We start from the raw sequence: 19,842 nt of genomic DNA on the forward strand, positions 1-19,842 counted from the left end.
AAAGAATTGAACACACATTGTTGAATGTAAAAACGTTTTAGTATCAAACATTCACAGGGTTAGGGTTAGGGTTAGGGTTAGGGTTAGGGTTAGGGTGTTGTAAAGTGCTTTTCCCAAACTTGGGTACACTCTTTAACATCTGAGTGTAATTAAAATGCCCTAAAACATTCTAAAAAAATTGTAACATCAGGAACATCCCAATACAAACATTAAAAACCTAGTAAAATTGTGGCTTAAAATTTGCCAATCATGTCCACAAAATTGCGCATTTTGATTTGTAATGCCGTTGCAGTCTCCTTTATTTGTTCCAGGTCTGCGCAGCATTGGAGAGCCTCACGGGTCAATTTGGCTAATGTGCAACTATGTAAAACATGGTCTGTAAAAATTAAAAAAAAATGAGTCAATGTGAATCACCTACATGAGGTCATAATAATAGAGAAACATTTGGTGTCCAGGTAATCTTAAATTCCTCTCGAGTTAATACCTACCCTGTTCTTATGCTCTTTTGCCCTAGGCTCTTCTTCTTCCTCCTGTCCTCCTCCGATGCTGTTGCTGATGATTCTGCCGGTCTCCTGAGCTTACTATATATTCATTAGGGGTGTGAACGCATGATGACGTCATTGTGAGGGCATGGTTGTAATGTATATATATTAAGATGCAGAGACCAGAGACGGGCAGAATGCACGGCAACAGCATTGGAGGAGGACAGGAGGAAGAAGAAGAGCCTAGGGCAAAAGAGCAGACAACATAAGAGCAGAAGATTGGACAGCAGAAGAGTGGAGAGGAGAAGATCCAAAGAGCAGAGTGGAGAAGACCGGATGAAGATATTTAAGAACATTTCATAAACGTCTCCTGTCGTTATTCACATACACTTCCATTTATGTGGTTAATGTGTAGGGGTACTATGTACCCCATACCCATTCACATAGTGATTGGGGTCTGGGATCTGGGGGCCACCCTTTGTTAAAGGTTGCTTCCAAAGTCCTAGGAACCCCCTGTCCGCATGACCCCCCAAAACCACCAGACAGGGTTGTGGGGATGAGGCTCTTGTCCTCCTCTACATGGGAGTAAGGTGCTTTTGGGTGTGCGGTGCAGAGGCCCCCTGGCCCAAAGCAACAAAACCCCCCCATGTTGAGGGCATGTGTCCTGCTGTGGTCCAGGGGGTGTTTGGTCCGCTTGCTCGTTCTCTTTCCTGGCCTGACAAGCTGCATGCTTGTATAAGGGTCTGGTAGGGGTTTTGGGGGTAACCCACGCTGTCTTTTTGTTGTGGGCATACCCTCAAACTCAATACCACACACAAAAGGCCTGGTTGTGAACTTGGGGGGACACCCACGGTGGGTTGTTCAATTTTTGGGTGTAGTTCCCCCTCAAAAATCTTCACAACGCAAGTGGCCCCGCAAGTCAGAGCATCCTGATCCGACTTACGGTGCCACTTCCATTCAAATAAAGAGGCTCCCATAGGGAACTAGTGTTGTAAATTGGAGGCTAAAAATAACACTGATAAAAATCATTCTGAAAAAACCTACGTGGGCACACAATTGGCTCTTGGACACTTGGTCCTGGTTCCTCCACAGTTTCTGAACTGGCTTCCATGCTGCTTGGCACGTTGCCAGGAGATCGGGCTTCTGACCTGGCTGGGGATGCCACATCCTGGCATGATGCAACATCTGCAATGTAAATTTGTAAGGGAATACAAGAATATAAGGTTAAACAATCATTGCAAATACACATATTTCTATGATACCACTACACAAAAATCTGTGCCTACCAACCTTCATGTTGCTCTGATGTCTGGTCACTTGTTGGCTCCACCAGTATTATTTCTGGAATAATGTCTTCATCTACATAATACAAAGCATTGGCCATATCATAAAAGTCACCAGAGGTACATTTGTTAGGACATGGTGCCCTGCTTGATAGCTCTTTTAGTAACAAATATGAAGACATGTACATGGTTATCTACGAAAAATATGGTACATTAATGTTTGACAGTGCATAGGAACCAATTACCTTTAGTGGAATCTGTGCCACCTTCTGTGCCCATGTCCTCCTCTTCTTCCTCCACTGCAGATGGAGCTGCCAAACCTCTCCTCCTCCTTTCCCACTGTTTGGCACGGAGTTTACGTTTTTCTCCTATTTAAAGGTTTGAATAATAATCTGTGATTAATAGGAATGTTTGCTGAGAAGATTCGTGCAGGAAAGAACGTTCGTTGCAACACAATACATATATTTTTCACTATGGCTTCCTGACTTTTAATGTCATATACTAAAACATCAACAATAGATCGATCAAATCACGACATGACAACTAAAATGAGTAATCTAACTTTTTACATAGACATTATAATCTAGACATGTTAATACAACATACACCAAATTATAAAAAACATATTGCATGATTAAAAAAATAAAGAAAAAATAAAACTTACTTTTTTTCAAAATCCGATGGATTTGGGAAAGCTGATCCTGCTCACGGTGTTTGAGGTCAGACCATCGTTTCCTAATCTGATCTTTCGATCGCTCGACACCGAATTTTCTGACCAAACAGGCCACCACCTTGTCCATGATGCCATCTTTCCTGGCATTGGGCCGCTCGTAATTTGCCAACTTTCCATCGTAATCCGTTTTTTCTAAAATGGAGACCATCTCCACCATTTCTGCCTTTGACATGGGTGTAGCCCTTGATTTTCGGGTGGCCCAATCACTTCGGCCCCCACTTGATGAACTCTGAGATCTTTCAGACATTCTTCTTGATTAAAAGATTGTTCCTCTGCTTCAGGTGTGAGTGTCGCATGTAGGCCTGATCTTCGGCACGTACACACCCCTGCACAAGCCCGCCACTGGAGGAGGAGTTGACGCCTGCGCTGTATTTAAAGGACGCCAGATCGTTCGGCCGACGATTCGCTAGCGGACATATCGAGAGTTGGAGCACGATCGAGCGGCGAATCACGACTTTTCCCCACAAACAAAGGTACGACTCTTTTAATAGAAAGTGTGTGTTTTGGGCCCTATACAGCTTTTATTAGGAATATCTTTATTATGTGCCAAAATACATGCTATTTTAATATGTTTTGTGTTGTTTTGTGTCTTGCAGGCATATACTGTCCTGCAATATGGTGGACAATTTCACCACCCACAACTTTTTAATAAGTTTTATTGATGAGTTCAGGCAACTGCCCTGTTTGTGGCAAGTCAAGTCCGCAGATTATAAAAATCGAAAACTCAGAAAACAGGCCATGGAACATTTGGTGGCCTTCTACAAGCCCGTCTGTCCTGGGGCAAATTTTGATTATATCCGAAAAAAAATAAACAGTATTCGCACTGCCTACAGGCGGGAGTTAAAAAAAATTGAAGATTCCACCCAGTCTGGAGCAGGGGCACGGAATGTATATGTACCACGGCTGTGGTACTTTGATAACATGCGATTCCTGGCAGACACCATGGAATCCAGGCCGTCAATTTCTACACTGCCTTCTACATCGGCAGAGGGCTCAGTGTCTGTAGATCCAAGCCAGGATGAGGATTTCCTGGAGGAGAGTTTTACTCAGGTATGGCATTTCACAATATATTGTCTGCTAAAATGTAATCATGTAACAAAATTATAAGCTAAACCATAATTGACCCTTTATGTAAACGGGCATAGCAAGGGGTTGGCATGACAGGCAACCGCCAGGGGCGCAGGCCAAGGGGGGTGGGTCACAAAAACATTGGCATTGTTTTATTGTTTATTTGAACAATCCACTCAGCCTGCACACCCCAGAACCCCCAGTTTGCAGGCGGATTCATGCAGGTGTAAAACATTGAGAGCAGCTTCATGCAGGTGTAAAACATTGAGAGCTGCTTCATGCAGGTGTAAAACATTGAGAGCAGCTGAGCCAAAAGACCAGGAGACTGAGACTGCCTCTCACTGCATCCCCAGCACACCTCTGGTCTTACAAACACTGCTGCATCCCCAGCACACCTCTGGTCCAAAGAAACACTGCTGTAGCCTCAGCATTCCTCTGGCTCAACCTTTTTTAATACAAAACTAACAGCTCCTGCAAATGATCCATCCATCCTTGCTTCCATGTCTCTGGTCTCTCACTCTGGGTCAGCAAGGCAGGTGGCTTCCTTATTCATGTTTCCCTGCACTGCTTCACCCTCAATGCCCTACATCAAGCCCTCTGCAAGTTCAGGCCCCTCTCTCTCTGCAACCCCCTCCTCTCTCTCTCACACCCCCTCTTTCTCTCCCTCTCTCTATCTCTCAACCCTCTCTTTCTTTTTCACACCTGAGACAATGATTGCCCACTAGAGAGCTCTACACTGGGCAAACAAGGGGCAAATTAGAAACTTTTAATGCCCTTTAATTTTTTTTTGGGGGGGTGGGTTACAGTTTTCCATTGATCTTGGGGGGGGGGGGGGGGTTGTTGCCAAATACAGCTCCTCAACAAGGGCACTGGAGACCCTAGATACGCCACTGTATGTAAAGTCTGCTATTTGTTCACAATAATATAACAAACATGACTTTTTATATACACTATAACATTCTAATCAATTGTTCATTTCATCAACAGGGAAGTGTCACTGAGGAGGAGCCAGGTTGCAGCCAGGAGCCTGGGGAGCCTGCGGAGCCTGAGGAGCCTGTGGAACTCTTTCCACCACCACCTCCTCCTGCCAAACGGAGGCAAAAGAGGAAGCACGTGGATGACATCACCGACGAGTTTATCCAGGAGGCCACCATAGCCCTACGTCGGAAACCGGAGGCCAATGAGTCCTTCGGGAATATGACTGCCAAAATCCTGGATAAGGTGGACCCCAGGCAGTGTCAGTATGCCAGAAAAATTATTCTGGATGTGCTGCAAAACGCTGAAAACGGCATACTTAATGAGCACAGCCATGCATGCCAGGAGCACCCGTGCCCTCCACCTCCACCTCCACCTCCACAACACCCACCACCTCGCCAAATGCCACATGGCCAGTGGCAATATGGCCAGCAGGATCCAAACCTGCCCTCATGGCAACCTGATTATAGCTATCACCAACTTTAATTTGTGTAACCCCCTATTATTTATTTTACCCCTGTTTGCCAGTTTCTAGTTTAATTTTGTCCAAATGGACCTTTTTTATGTTTAGTTTATTATACGGAAAGTATTGATGTTTGCTTTGTTTTTTTTTTGCTGAGATCCAAAAAATAAAGAAAATGAAAATAAAAAATGGCCTATCTGAATTTGTTAACATGTTTAATATTGTACATAACCTGAAAAATATGTTTTAGACATTAATTCATAAAAGAATAAAGGGTCATATCAATAGTTAGATCTTTGGTGTGAAAATACAAAAATAATGGTGAAGAGTTCAAATTATTTAATTCTAAAATTTGATAGAACAGATAGAATAGACAAACATTATCTTCATCATAACAGAACACATGCCTTTTTATTAGAAAAGTATGGCATTATGAGCAGCATCTTCCTTCTTCTCACATTTATCAAGATGAGCATGTGCTCCGCATTTCACCTATTTCTTGGACTTCCGCGAGCCGAAAGTTCTTTCTGAATAAAATGTTGAGTTTACTAGAGAAAATTCTTCCGGGAACTCATTTGGTTTGATCATGCGTGTTGGGATTTGTAGCTGTGTGTCGGCAGAATTGCGTACTGACAGGCGAACAATCGTCCGTTCTGGTGTCGGCATACAAATATTTTCATGTTTGCAAGAAAGACTTTTGTCCGCGGATTGTGCGCAGACATCTGTCGGAGGCACCATACTAACACGCGTACAATCGGCAGATCCTTCGTCCACCGACGTTTGTATGCCGACGATCGGTACGTGTGTACGGGCCTTTAAAGTGGATAAATGGACAACTTTGTGTAAAGCGCTACTTGGATGTTAGGCCTATGTATGTGGCCAGGCTGTGAAAAAGTGTTACACATGTGGTATCGCCATACTCAGGAGGAATAGCAGAATGTATTTTGGGGTGCAATTTTTGCTATGTACATGCTATGTGTTAGAAATATTGCATAAATGGACAGCTTTGTGTAAAAAAAAATGTGTTTTCATTTTCTTTCCACATTTTCCAAAAACTTGTGGAAAAAAATGACATATTCAAAAGACTCATTATGCCTCAAAAATTATACGTTGGGGTGTTTGCTTTCCAAAATGGGGTCATTTTATAGGGGTTTCCATTGTCCTGGTGCTCCAGGGCCTTCAAAAGTACGATAGGTTGTCAGGAAATTATATGTGAAATTTGTGCTCCTAGAATGCCGGACGGTGCTGGTTGGATGTTAGGCCTCTGTATGTGGCCAGGCTGTGAAAAAGTCTCACACATGTGGTATCGCCATACTCAGAAGGAGTAGTAGAATGTGTTTTGGGGTGTAGTTGCAAGTATACATGTGCTGTGTGAGAGAAATAACCTGTTAATACGGCAATTTGTAAAAAAAAATAAAATAAAAAAAAAATCTTCATTTTGCAAAGCATTGTGGGAAAAAATTACAACTTCAAAAAACTCACCATGCCCCTTATTAAATACCTTGGAATGTCTACTTTCCAAAAAGGGGTCATTTGGGGGGTATTTGTACTTTCCTGACTTTTTAGTGTCTCAAGAAATGAGATAGGCCTTCAGTACATCAGGTGTGATCAAGTGTGATCAATTTTCAATGATTCGCACCATAGCTTGTGGACTCTATAACTCTCACAAAGACCAAATAATATACACTTACTTGGGTTATTTTTACCAAAGATAAGTAGTAGTATAAATTTTGGCCAAAATTTGTGAAGAAAAATTACTAATTTGCAAAATTTTATGACAGAAACAAAGAAAAATGCGTTTTTTCACAATATTTTCAGTCTTTTTTTATTTATAGCACAAAAAATAAACCCAGTATTGATTAAATACCATCAAAAGAAAGCTCTATTTGTGTGAAAAAAAGGACACAATTTTTGAATGGGTACAGTGTTGCATGACTGAGTAATTCTCAGTCAAAGTGTGAGAGCGCTGAAAGCTGAAAATCGGTCTGGGCAGGAAGGGGGTGAAAGTGCACTGTAGGTAAGTGGTTAATTTGCAGGGCTTTCCTCCCACTTCCTGTGTTATTTTCACTTCCCTTGGCCAAATCTCCCCATTGGGACAAAAAAAAAAAATAAACTTTACAGGGATTATAATCCTCCCTTACTTTATCCTAAATGGAAAAAAAAAGTTTTGCCAATAGTTCTACTTTAATGTGGCAATCTTCACAAATCAGTGAATAAAACACCTTCAAGATTGTTCAAATAGGGATGGGCTAGAAATAATTGAAACACAATGTAAAAATGCATATATTGTTTTACATTTTGACCATAGATATACTTGGTCATTCTCAGTGTAAAATGTCATGAATGCACTGTAAATTGTGAAATTAAAGCTAAACTTCAGGCAGAAAAATATCATTCAATATATTTTTAATGCAAGCAGTACAAGTATCATAATTTTACTTGGCATCAGTTTTGCTGAATTTTAAAGGGAGAGAGGCAGCACAAGAAGCCAGTCAGTTGTGTTGCAGTAATCACGTTGACAAGGGACATGCCGATAGGAGAGAGCAAAGGAACAGAGAGATGGGCTCAACAAGCTGCTGTTTCATCCTTTCCCTGTCCAGTCACAGGCAGAGAACGGTTTAAGACTTGTTGTAAGTGTTACTTAAAGAGGATCTTCACTCTTTAACTATTATTAATATTTGGGCCCCTAGCATTAGTAATTTTTTTTTTTTTTTTTTTTTTACATTTCATCAGTTATGTCCTGGTTTCCAGTCCTAGGCAAATTATGTCATACACCCCAGGACTCTTCAGGAGGGGGATTTCTTAGTTAACCACTTTACCCCGCTCAATGTGACTCTATTGCGGCACAGTGGCTCGTTCCCGTCCAGCGACGTAGACCTACGTCACTGGACTCCTCCCCTTGTGGGCGGCGCACGTGCGCCGCCAGAAGCTCGCTCCCGCTGTATTCAGTCACAGCGGGAGACGGGCCAGGGGAGGGGACTCAATTGTCGGGGAATAGAGTCTGGAGATCCGCCCTCTTGTGTAAACAAAGCGGGCGGATCTCCTAAGTGACAGATTGCAGGGTTCAGCATAGCTGAACCTGCGATCTGTCCCTGTGTCACTCAGTCACCTCCCCCCACACACATTAGTAAGCACCAGGCATACATTAACCCCTTCCCTGCCAATGTCATTTTTACAGTAACAGTGCATATGTATAGCACTGATTACTGTAGTAATGTCACTGGTACCCCCAAAAGTGTAAAAAATGTCAGTCAAGGGTCCGATCTGTCCTCCGCAATGTCGCAGTACCGCAAAATTTAAAAAAAAAAAAAAAAAAAAAAAAAAAAATGCAGTTCGCCGCCATTACTCGTTAAAAAAAAAAAAAAAAAAAAAAACACCAAAAACGACAGAAATCTTTCCCTTAGTTAGTAAACACAATAACTTTTGCGCAAACCAACCAAAATAAGACTATTGCGATTTTTTTTTACCAAACATAGGTAGCAGAAAACAAATTGGCCAAAAATGTAAAAAAAATAGATTTTTTAATTTTTTTTTTTTTTTTTTTTTTTTTTTTTTTAGGGGATTTTCATATAAAAAAAATCTGAAAAGTTATTTTTTCAAAATTTACGCTCTTTTTTTGTTTATAGCGCAAAAAGTAAAAAGCGCACAGGTGACCAAATACCACCAAAAGAAAGCGGTTTGTGGGGAAAAAAAAAATTGTTTAAACAGGAGCAGCAATTTTAATGCTCATGTAAAATATTAAATATGCTACATCCTTGACTCGGCACAAAAAAAAAAGCAACATGGGGAGGGGGTCCTTCTAAATTCCATACCAAGCTGATCTGGTATAAATTTGAAGAAGAAACCCTACCCAAAACACAAACAAAAAAAAGTGTCAGTAACCCCCCCCCCCCCCCTTCCAAAACCCATACCAGGACTCTTTATCAAACTATGCAGCCTGGCCAAGAAAGGAGTGGGGAACCGTACCAGGCCACTTTTCTTTACCATGGTGGGGGTGAGACCCCCCCCTGGCAAAGCAGCCTGTGCCCATGTTGATAATGATGTAAATAATGACACTGTACTTTGTGACAAGTCCTTAAAAAGTCTCATGTGTGCATCCTTCATGAATCACATCCATGCCAACAGGAACAATGCTCGCCAACCCACCAAACCCAAAAAAACCTGTCCACCAACACAACCCATTCCAGTCCCTCCCTTGTACTGAATTACATCCCCTTAACCATTGACTCATCAACCCCGTATAGTGTGTATTGCCTTCCAGGAATAGTTAATAAGAGCAGCAATGGCTAGCTTAAGTCAGAGCAAAAAGAACAATTCTGGTGTGAAGACTGAATTGTGTCACTCAAGTGATGTGCACACAACAGTGACCACTAATATTTTCAGGCTGTCTTCTGTATGGATGGCATAATGAGTCAATGGCTAGGGAGGGCTCTCTGTTCCTGACTCATAAGGGGTGCTAGTGGTTCCCATAATGGTCTGACATAGGGGTGTCTGGACTTGAAACATTACAACCGCAGCCTGGGGTTGTTGGGTGAAGAGATTCTTTGGGACCAGGGAGGGAAGGGCGCCGGCCCCCCCTTTTCCTGACCTGCATGCCCGGATAATTGTCTGGTATGGATTTGGGTGGGGGACTTCACAGCTTTTTTTTTTTTAAAAAAATTTTATTTTAGTGCGGGGCTCACCTCCAAATCCATATCAGACGGGTCTGGTTCGGCTGGAAGTCATGCTTGAGCCAAACCATTCACACATCCCTTATGTCCATATTATGGCTGTGCTATTATTTCAGGAGTTATGAAATGTACTGAAATGTTGGTAGAGCTGGGACCAGTGTCTTTAGGGGAGTTGGAAAGTATTCTGGAATGCCGCTTACAACAGTTTGTGATACTTTCTAAAGGACTGAGCGCTCCTAGTCCTTAAAGCGGAACTACACTGCATCTAAGCACCACAAACAAAAAATGCCATTTTATTCATTTTTATTATGCAAAGCAAATTCCCCAAACATCTAGGTCTCCATAATTTATTTTGCTGAGAAATTACTTTGGAAACACCCCCTAGCATTTCTGGTCGAGGCCATCTTGAGTAAGGGCAGATGATTCATGTAGCATTTACTTCCTGGAATCCAATCCTTCGCTTAGGCACGCATGCAGGAGGGTGTGCTTGGCTGAGAAAGCCCCTCCGCTCCTGAAGACTCATGGGATGTTTGACCTCATTTGCCTAGTCCTGGAAACCAGGAAGTAACTGAAGTAATGTTACATTTAAAGCATATTTATTTACTAATGCTAGCAGCATAAGGATTATAAATAGTCAATGCTAATTGAGTAAGTTCCACTTTAAGGGGCTTTTGCATCTTTTCAATCAGAGACTGTCAGTGTTCAGGAAAGATAGAAATCTGGAGTTGTACATGAGGAGTTGTCCCTGATATTCTTTGATTCAAGTTGGGCATCCTATATATCCCTTCACTCTATCCAAGTTGTTACCCCGTAATAAAAACTAACCAAGGGACCTACTTCTGGATGTGGAGAATGCATGTTGCCTGGCTGTGTAGGAGTAGGAGAGCCAGTTACCAGCAGCTCCTACAGGGGTAATGCTACTTCTAGAAGCAGGAAAGGCTGAAATTGGACAGGAGTAAATGAACTCGTAAGTGAAAGTTATCTTTTCATACAGGTCTCTTTTTAAAAAACAAACATACTATACCACCACTTTTGTCAGTCTTTATTTCATTTCACAATAGATTAAAATAAGCGCATTCAGTTTATCCATAAAACCATTAAAATATTGTTCTACCCACCACCTTACAAACCATTAAGTCGTGATGCATCTCACACAAAAGGTTTATTTATTTTTTTTTTTTAAATGAAAACAAAGCCGGTTACCCTTCCATAGGGTGCAAAAATCGGTCATAGGATTCTATTTTTTTCTACATAAATACAAGTATATATCTACAAAACAACTGCTCATACCACTTGCATAGCTGAGCAGTTCTCCAAGACATTCAGTAGACAAGCTTTCACCGAAGAAAAAGCATTGAGAACAAAAAACATTTCCTCTGTTAGTTAAGGTTTTTGTACAATGTAAAGGAAAACTATGTACAAGAGAAAAAAAATAATTTTTCTTTCCTTTTTTCTCCATATAAGGTCCTGTGCCTCTAAAATGCAGAAATCACCAATGAGTCTCCTTATTAACCACGTGCATTGCAAACACAGCCAGCTGATACTGCCAAAGTAAAACGTACAGCTCCATCTAAAGGCTTCTTCCAGAGTTTCACAGCCGTTCCAGCATCCTTGGCTTCTCAGTTTGTTAAATTTGCTCGAATGCCAGTATGTGTCCACTAGGGCTATTTGGAAGGGGAAAGAATATAAAAAGTGAATAAGCAGTCCTGTCTCTCATCACCAGTTTTTTTTTTTTTTTTGTGTTTGGCTTTCTGAAACCAAAGCCTACATCCAAGACCAACAGTCATGAGTTAAGGTACCGACAGACAGATTAGAACTGGCTATGAATGCAGTGTTAGGTCAAAAAATCTCCCTTGCTCTGTCTGTAGAAACAAACATGTCTTGCATCAGCTAATTGAATGCTCGTGCCTACCCCAGAGGGAGGTGGAGGAAAACCATAGAAACTGGCTAAAAATCAAAAGGAACACATTGATATGTTAAAAATTAAAAACCTGAAAATTCAGATATCCATGATCCAAATGGCATTTAGCAAGAATGGACAAATAAACCAATCTTCTCCGCTGAAGACTTTATAATCAAACAAGTCACATCAGAATTGTATGAACTGTCACTGATAGGTTTCACTCTGTATTGCATTTATGCAACAAAGACCAGTTTGTGCCTTCATCTATTGCTATATAACTACTATGACTTTGCATTAAATATAAATTTTACCTGTCAGGGCTGTGAAACTTGCAGTATGTTATGTAAGAGTTCCAACCAGATGCAGTCAAGAGTTCCCATGTACCATGTCACAGGTAGAGATTGAAAAGTTCGGTTCGACCAGAACACCAGAACTTCCCGAAAGTTCGGCCCGGATTTCAGAACCCCATTGAAATCAATGGGACCCGAACTTCGGTAATCAAAAAACACCATTTTGAAGCACTAAAACCCAATAAATGCCCCTAAAAAGTGCCTAGGGTTCTGGGTCATGCCCCAGGGACTATTAATCACACAAAATAGTTCTTAAAAATTGTCATTTTTGATAGAGAGCCAATTATTGAAAACATTTTTGAAAAAATTAGATTTCTTTGGATTTAGTGTCTGGGGGGGTCTAAAAAGTGTACCTGTGAAGTTTCAGCTCTGTAGCATGTCCAGAACCAGAAAAAAAAAAAAAAAAGATTGTATTAGAATTAATATAGAACAGGATATGGCTCCGCTATTTTCACACCTTGCCGGTTTTGTAGCAAGCGTTTTTTTGGGCATTTTTTGGGGGTCTTTGGAGGCAGGCATAACATCAGAACTTCTGTGTAGGGGTGTAATATATACATACATATACATACACATACACACACACATATATATGTTTACATATACACATATACATATACACACACACACACACACACGTATGTATATATACACATATATAGGTGTGAAAGTAGCAGAACACTATGCTTGTGCTAATGAAATAATTAACACCCATATGGCTTCTCTGTTATAACACCTATATATGTGTATATATACACATACGTGTGCGTGTATATACCCCTACACAGAAGTTCTGATGTTATGCCTGCCTCCAAAGACGCCCAAAAAATGCCCAACAACGTCAGCTACAAAAACGCCCAGGTGTGTTTTTGCAGCAGGCGGTTTTTTTGGGCATTTTTTTGGGGTCTTTGGAGGCAGGCAAAACATATGAACTTCTGTATAGGGGTATATATACACACACACACACACACACTTGTATGTATTTATACACATACACACATATAGGTGTTATAGCAGAGAAGCCATATGGGTGTTAATTATTTCATTAGCGCAAGCATAGTGTTCTGCTACTTTCACACCTATATATGTGTATGTGTATATATACATACATGTGTGTGTATATATATACCCCTACACAGAAGTTCTGATGTTATGCCTGCCTCCAAAGACGCCCAAAAAAACACCAGCTACAAAAACGCCCAGGTGCGTTTTTGCAGCAGGTGTTTTTTTTGGGCATTTTTTTGGGGTCTTTGGAGGCAGGCAAAACAGCTGAACTTCTGTATAGGGGGTGTATATATACACACACAGACATACATACACACAGTATCTCACAAAAGTGAGTACACCCCTCACATTTTTGTAAATATTTTATTATAACTTTGTGTGAAAATACTGAAGAAATGACACTTTGCTACAATGTAAAAGAAGTGAGTGTACAGCTTGTATAACAGTTTCAATTTGCTGTCCCCTCAAAATAACTCAACACACAGCCATTAATGTATAAGCCTCTGGCAACAAAAGTGAGTACACCCCTAAGAGAAATTGTCCAAATTGGGCCCAAAGTGTCAATACTTTGTGTGGCCACCATTATTTTCCAGCACTGCCTTAACCCTCTTAGGCATGGAGTTCACCAGAGCTTCACAGGTTGCCACTGGAGTCCTCCTCCCTTCCTCCATGATGACATCATGGAGCTGGTGGATGTTAAGAGACCTTGCGCTCCTCCACCTTCCATTTCAGGATGCCCCACAGATGCTCAATAGGGTTTAGGTCTGGAGACATGCTTGGCCAGTCAGTCCATCACCTTTACTCTCAGCTCCTTTAGCAAGGCAGTGGTCGTCTTGGAGGTGTTTTTGGGATCGTTAGGTTGGAATACTGCCCTGTAGCCAAGACTCCGAAGGGAGGGGATCATGCTCTGCTTCAGTATGTCATAGTACATGTTGGTGTTCATGGTTCCCTCAATGAACTGTAGCTCCCCAGTTCCGGCAGCACTCATGCAGCCCTAGACCAGGACACTCCCACCACCATGCCTGACTGTAGACAAGATACACTTCTTTGTACTCCTCACCTGGTTGCCGCCACACAAGCTTGACACCATCTGAGCCAAATAAGTTTATCTTGGTCTCATCAGACCACAGAGCATGGTTCCAGTAATCCATGTCCTTAGTCTGCTTGTCTTCAGCAAAATGTTTTTGGGCTTACTTGTGCATCATCTTTAAAAGAGGCTTCCTTCTGGGACGAAAGCCATGCAGACCAATTTGATGCAGTGTGCGGCGTATGGTCTGAACACCAACAGGCTCCCCCCCCCGCCCCACCCCTTTAACCTCTGCAGCATTGCTGGCAGCACTCATACATCTATTTCCCAAAGACAACCTCTGGATAGGACGCTGAGCACGTGCACTCAACTTCATGGTCGACCATGGCGAGGCCTGTTCTGAGTAGAACCTGTCCTGTTAAACCGCTATATGGTCTTGGCCACCATGCTGCAGCTCAGTTTCAGGGTCTTGGCAATCTTCTTATAGCCTATGCCATCTTTCTGTAGAGCAACAATTCTTTTTTTCAGATCCTCAGAGATCTTTGCCATGAGGTGCCATGTTGAACTTCCAGTGACCAGTATGAGAGAGTGAGAGCGATAACACCAAATTTAACACACCTGCTCCCCATTCACACTTGAAACCTTGTAACACTAATGAGCCATATGACACGGGGGAGGGAAAATGGCTAATTGGATCCAATTTGGACATTTTCACTTAGGGACTTTTGTTGCCAGAGTTTATACATTAATGGCTGTGTGTTGAGTTGTTTTGAGGGGACAGCAAATTGACACTGTTATACAAGCTGTACACTCACTACTTTACATTGTAGCAAAGTGTCATTTCTTCAGAGTTGTCACATGAAAAGATTTAATAAAATATTTACAAAAATGTGAGGGGTGTACTCACTTTTGTGAGACTGTGTGTGTATATATTTATTTTTAAAGAAAGGATTTAACAAAAACACCTCTACAGAGGAAGTGTATAGAGTGACTTGGTGGTTGACCTTCAGAAAATGGTGCTCAATGGCTGTCATTCCGATCCAGTGGCTTCAGTAGTATAAGTAAATGAGGAGTTTTGACATCATGCCGAAAGGTATAATTAGAAAGCAAACACAGTTGTGCAACATTTGTGTGTTTGAGAAATGCACACAAAAATTAAACGTTACCTGTTCTATGGATGCTCTGAATGCCCGGTTATCCATCTCAAAACGGTGACTTTGCTGATCTGGATCATGCCGCTGACGAATGGTTGCTTTTCTTCTATGCCCAAGCATTCGGGTTTTGTAACACTGCAATAATTGAAAAAGAAATTTAAGCATACAGTTCTGTGTAAGGGAGCAAAGACTGAAGACTGTCTATAGCCAAATCTTTTGTTTTTAGTAGGATAGCCAAATCTTTTGTTTTTAGTAGGATTTTGATTGGGGGAAAAAAAATAAATCAGAACCCCAGTCAAGATTGTATTGCTGTCTGTGTCCCCACCAAGTAATTCATCATTTTTGCCCTGATTATTTTATTGGGACTACAGTAATGGGTCAAAAATCTGAATTGTCACCAGAACACAAAGAAACCTAGTTGGAACACCCAATCTATTGGCAACTGTTTTTTTTTTCACATTAGAGATTTTCTGTTGGGTCTACAAAACAGAAAAATTAGGAAAGTCTCCCCAATAGGGGACACAAGACAACCCCCAACAAAGTCAGAAAGAAAAAAAAAAAAAAAAAAATGTTTAAATTTGTGTTAGGATTTCCATATAAAATCTAACATTTTATTTTATCTACAAAGGATATCAGAATCAAAACATCAAACTAATACATGCGTTATGAAACCAATAGGCAGCCAGCTAAACAGGTAGATTACACACCCATCAAACAATGAAAATGAAAAAGTATAAAAAACATTTTATTTTGTTTAAGCTCTTTGTCTCTAACAATTGTCATTTTCAGTTCAACGTGTGTGGGAGGGGTGCATATGTATTCGGTCTCTACCATTTCCCCAATCCCTGTATACTGTATTAAATAAGATGCCCATCAAGGTGTTTTTTTTTTTTTTTTTCAATTAGCAACATTACCCACTGAAACCACAAATTGTGGAAGGGAGTTTCACATGCTTACCGCTCTAACAGTATATATAAAAAAAAAAAAAAAAAATCACTTTACAGTTTATGGTTGAACTGTGTCGCATTCAACTTCATAGAGTGGCCACATGTCTTCTTGAGTGACCCATGGCTGAATAGTTTCCTCCCTGTGCTAGAATCAAAATTAGGATATTTGTATATCGCTATCATATCTCTTCTGCGTCTTTTCTCTGGGGAGAATTTAATAATTGTAACACATTCTTCATAACGGAAATCCTCTAGCCCTCTGATTAGTTTTGTTGCTCTTCTCTGGACTCTCTCTAGTTCCAGCACATACCGTAGGAGGGCTGTGGACCAGAACTGGGCGTAATACTGAAGGTGTTGCTGAAACAGATATTTGTAAAGTCGTAGAATTATATAGTTTTATCACGGGAGTAAATCTCCTATTTATTGCATGCTAATATTCTACTGGTCTTGCTTGCTGCAGCTTGGCATTGCATGCTGTTGCTGAGCCTGTGATCTACTAGGACCCCCAGATCTTTCTTCATCCATGATTCCCCCAGGAGGTTCTTCCCCCTAGTGTGCAACTTGCATTCATATTTTTAGAACCCAAATGCATTACTTTACATTTTCTTACTTTGAACCTCATTTGCCATGTGTTTGCCCTCCCCTCTATTTTATCAAGGTCTTCCGGGAGAGTTGCTATATCCAGTTGTGAAGTATTTGTCCTGCTTAGCTTTGCATCTTCAGCAAACACAGAGATTGAGTTATTTATACCAACCGCTATATTGTTTATGGTCCTGCTAAACAGAATTGGTCCCAGGACAGAGCCCTGGGGTACCCCACTTATAACTGTTGATCATTCAGAAGATGCACCATTTATCACCACCCTCGGGGCAACACCCTCTTTTTCTGAAACATGTTTTCCATTTGAGTACATACACTATCATCAACACCAACAGACCTCAATTTGTGGATTAAGCGTTTATGGGGGACAGTGTCAAATGCTTTGGTGAAGTCTAGATACACTAAATCCACCAGCCTTCTTTTATCCCGATTACAGCTCACTTCCTAATAGAACGATAATAGGTTTACAAGAACAAGCTTTCAAAAATCCATGTTGGTAGCTACTAACTATTCTTTTCTGCAAAGTGCTGATATGGTCCATTATCCCCTCACTATTCATGTGGCTGGCCTGTAGTTTACAGATATGCATCTCAGCCTATTCTTTAATATTGGTACCATGTTAGCTTTATGCCAATCTGCTGGTTCCATTCCAGTCCGTAAGTTTACCTTAAAAGATTATGAACAACGGTCTAGCAATAACCTGGCTAAGTTCTTGGAGGACTCTCAGGTGATTTGCTCACATTAAATTTTTAGAACACTGGCTTTGGTTAACCACAAGGGCACACTCCTTGCTGTGTTGTTAACAATACCGTCTTGTTAATTATGCCCCTCCTCCCCTTGGCCTTCTGTTTTTTAAAGGACAGTATTTTTTTCTCTTTGTGCCCTTTTACACTGTAATTTAATGTAATGTGCCCTGTAATTTAGCCACTAAGGTTAGCCTTCGTTTTTTTTATTATTTGTTGCCCTTTGGAATACACTGGCTAATGCCATAACCTAAAACGTTCTTAAAAGCACTCCCACTTTTCCTGTTTTTTTTCTAAAAATCTTCCAATTTAACGCCATGAATTATGAAGCGCAGTTTAATAAGGAGGTAACATGATATGATGTGCATTCGTGGAAGCAGCAGATATGAATTGGCACCAAAAGGCAACACTAGACATTGGATGTTAGGGCCATTGACAGCTAGATCAGGTTACAACATATCCAGCAGACACCACCGGCCCAAGACTTGTCAGGGAGGGAGAAGTGGTCCAATTACTATTACCCCCTCCTTTTCCCTAACCCCCCTAATAAAATCCATCCCTCTTAAAACTCCAACCATAGTTAAAAGTAAACTTGTGGCAAGGATTTGGACATTCAAGTATTTACATATATTTTAAAACAAGCTCCCATTGATCTCTGTAGCTGTAGGCATGGTGGAGAAAATCTTCAGAAGCGTTTTCACCTTCTCAGCTCACCCTATTCTGCTCTCCCAGCAATGACCTGACACCCTGACTGTCAGCTTTCTAATCTCCAATATAAAAACAAAGAAGATGCACACAGATAGAAGTGCTCAGAGGCTTAACTTGGAAGACCTCATTGCTTCTATTGTGAACATTGAGGATTGATCATACCGCCTCTTTTGGACTTGAGAATGAGGGACTCATTAAGGAGATCGTAACCTGTGGTGTGTGCGCAGCGAGCTGTGGCAAACGTGGGCTCCCACTCCCAATTTACACTACAACCCCTCCCTGTACACACTGCCTGTCTCCATACTCTGCCCGCCTCCCTGTACTCTCTTTGGAGGTATGATTTCTTGGGGAGAAGTTGCACCCCAACCTCCCCTTTTTGCTCCCAGCTGCACTTCCAACTCCCTCCCCCCACTAACCTATGCACTACAACCCCTTCCCCCTCTGCTAACCTCGGTTCCCCAAATGCCCTCTATGCTTGCCTTTACACCCAAAGCCTTCAATCTGCTGCCAGCTGCCACTGCAGTAGCCTACATCTATCCCTGCTGGCTTCTTGCAAATTAGGTTAGGGGAGCCCAGAACTTGTTCCCGGCTTTCTGCTCCCAGATATATTAAAAAAGAATAGCGCGCAAATGCAAAAGAAATTACTACCAAATCTGAAGAGAGTCCATAAATAAAAATGGGGGTTTGGTCCCACCATATGGCCATATCGTGCTCAAGCCCACTACTGCGTCAAAGTACCCCATTATCAGTGGGTCCTACACTATCCATGAAAAAGAGATGAATCCAGCCTTTCTAACCCTTGGAGATAATACTCCTTGCTGGGAAAAATGTGCAAATGCACTACAGGGGACTCCTCCTATATCCACTTGATGGTGGACACTGATTGAGTACAGGTGTATGTGGGGGGTGGGGAGGGCTGCTCAACCTCGATAGTCTGGTCAGACCGAATACATAATAAACAGGCAAAAAATTTGGGGGAGCATACCCATGTATTTCCAAAGCTGCTGCAACTATGAACCAAAAGACATGTATATTAAAAAAGAATAGCGCGCAAATGCAAAAGAAATTACTACCAAATCTGAAGAGAGTCCATAAATAAAAATGGGGGTTTGGTCCCACCATATGGCCATATCGTGCTCAAGCCCACTACTGCGTCAAAGTACCCCATTATCAGTGGGTCCTACACTATCCATGAAAAAGAGATGAATCCAGCCTTTCTAACCCTTGGAGATAATACTCCTTGCTGGGAAAAATGTGCAAATGCACTACAGGGGACTCCTCCTATATCCACTTGATGGTGGACACTGATTGAGTACAGGTGTATGTGGGGGGTGGGGAGGGCTGCTCAACCTCGATAGTCTGGTCAGACCGAATACATAATAAACAGGCAAAAAATTTGGGGGAGCATACCCATGTATTTCCAAAGCTGCTGCAACTATGAACCAAAAGACATGTATATTAAAAAAGAATAGCGCGCAAATGCAAAAGAAATTACTACCAAATCTGAAGAGAGTCCATAAATAAAAATGGGGGTTTGGTCCCACCATATGGCCATATCGTGCTCAAGCCCACTACTGCGTCAAAGTACCCCATTATCAGTGGGTCCTACACTATCCATGAAAAAGAGATGAATCCAGCCTTTCTAACCCTTGGAGATAATACTCCTTGCTGGGAAAAATGTGCAAATGCACTACAGGGGACTCCTCCTATATCCACTTGATGGTGGACACTGAT

At 41.5% G+C, this 19,842-nt stretch overlaps 1 protein-coding gene across 1 annotated transcript in view; it reads right to left on the minus strand.

Moving 5' to 3' along the window:
• Positions 1-14,976: 14,976 nt before the first annotated feature.
• LOC309552543 (uncharacterized protein) overlaps positions 14,977-19,842 on the minus strand; it is a gene marked incomplete at both ends in the record, with an annotated part of 52,495 nt that continues 47,629 nt past the window's right edge. The window contains 2 exons of the mRNA XM_082253497.1: positions 14,977-15,003; positions 15,123-15,245. Coding sequence (XP_082109623.1) covers positions 14,977-15,003; positions 15,123-15,245 — 150 coding nt within the window. The remainder of the gene's footprint in view (positions 15,004-15,122; positions 15,246-19,842) is intronic.

This window comes from Pelophylax lessonae (assembly GCF_965119305.1).
Source record: "Pelophylax lessonae genome assembly, chromosome: 4".
Lineage (NCBI taxonomy): Eukaryota > Metazoa > Chordata > Amphibia > Anura > Ranidae > Pelophylax > Pelophylax lessonae.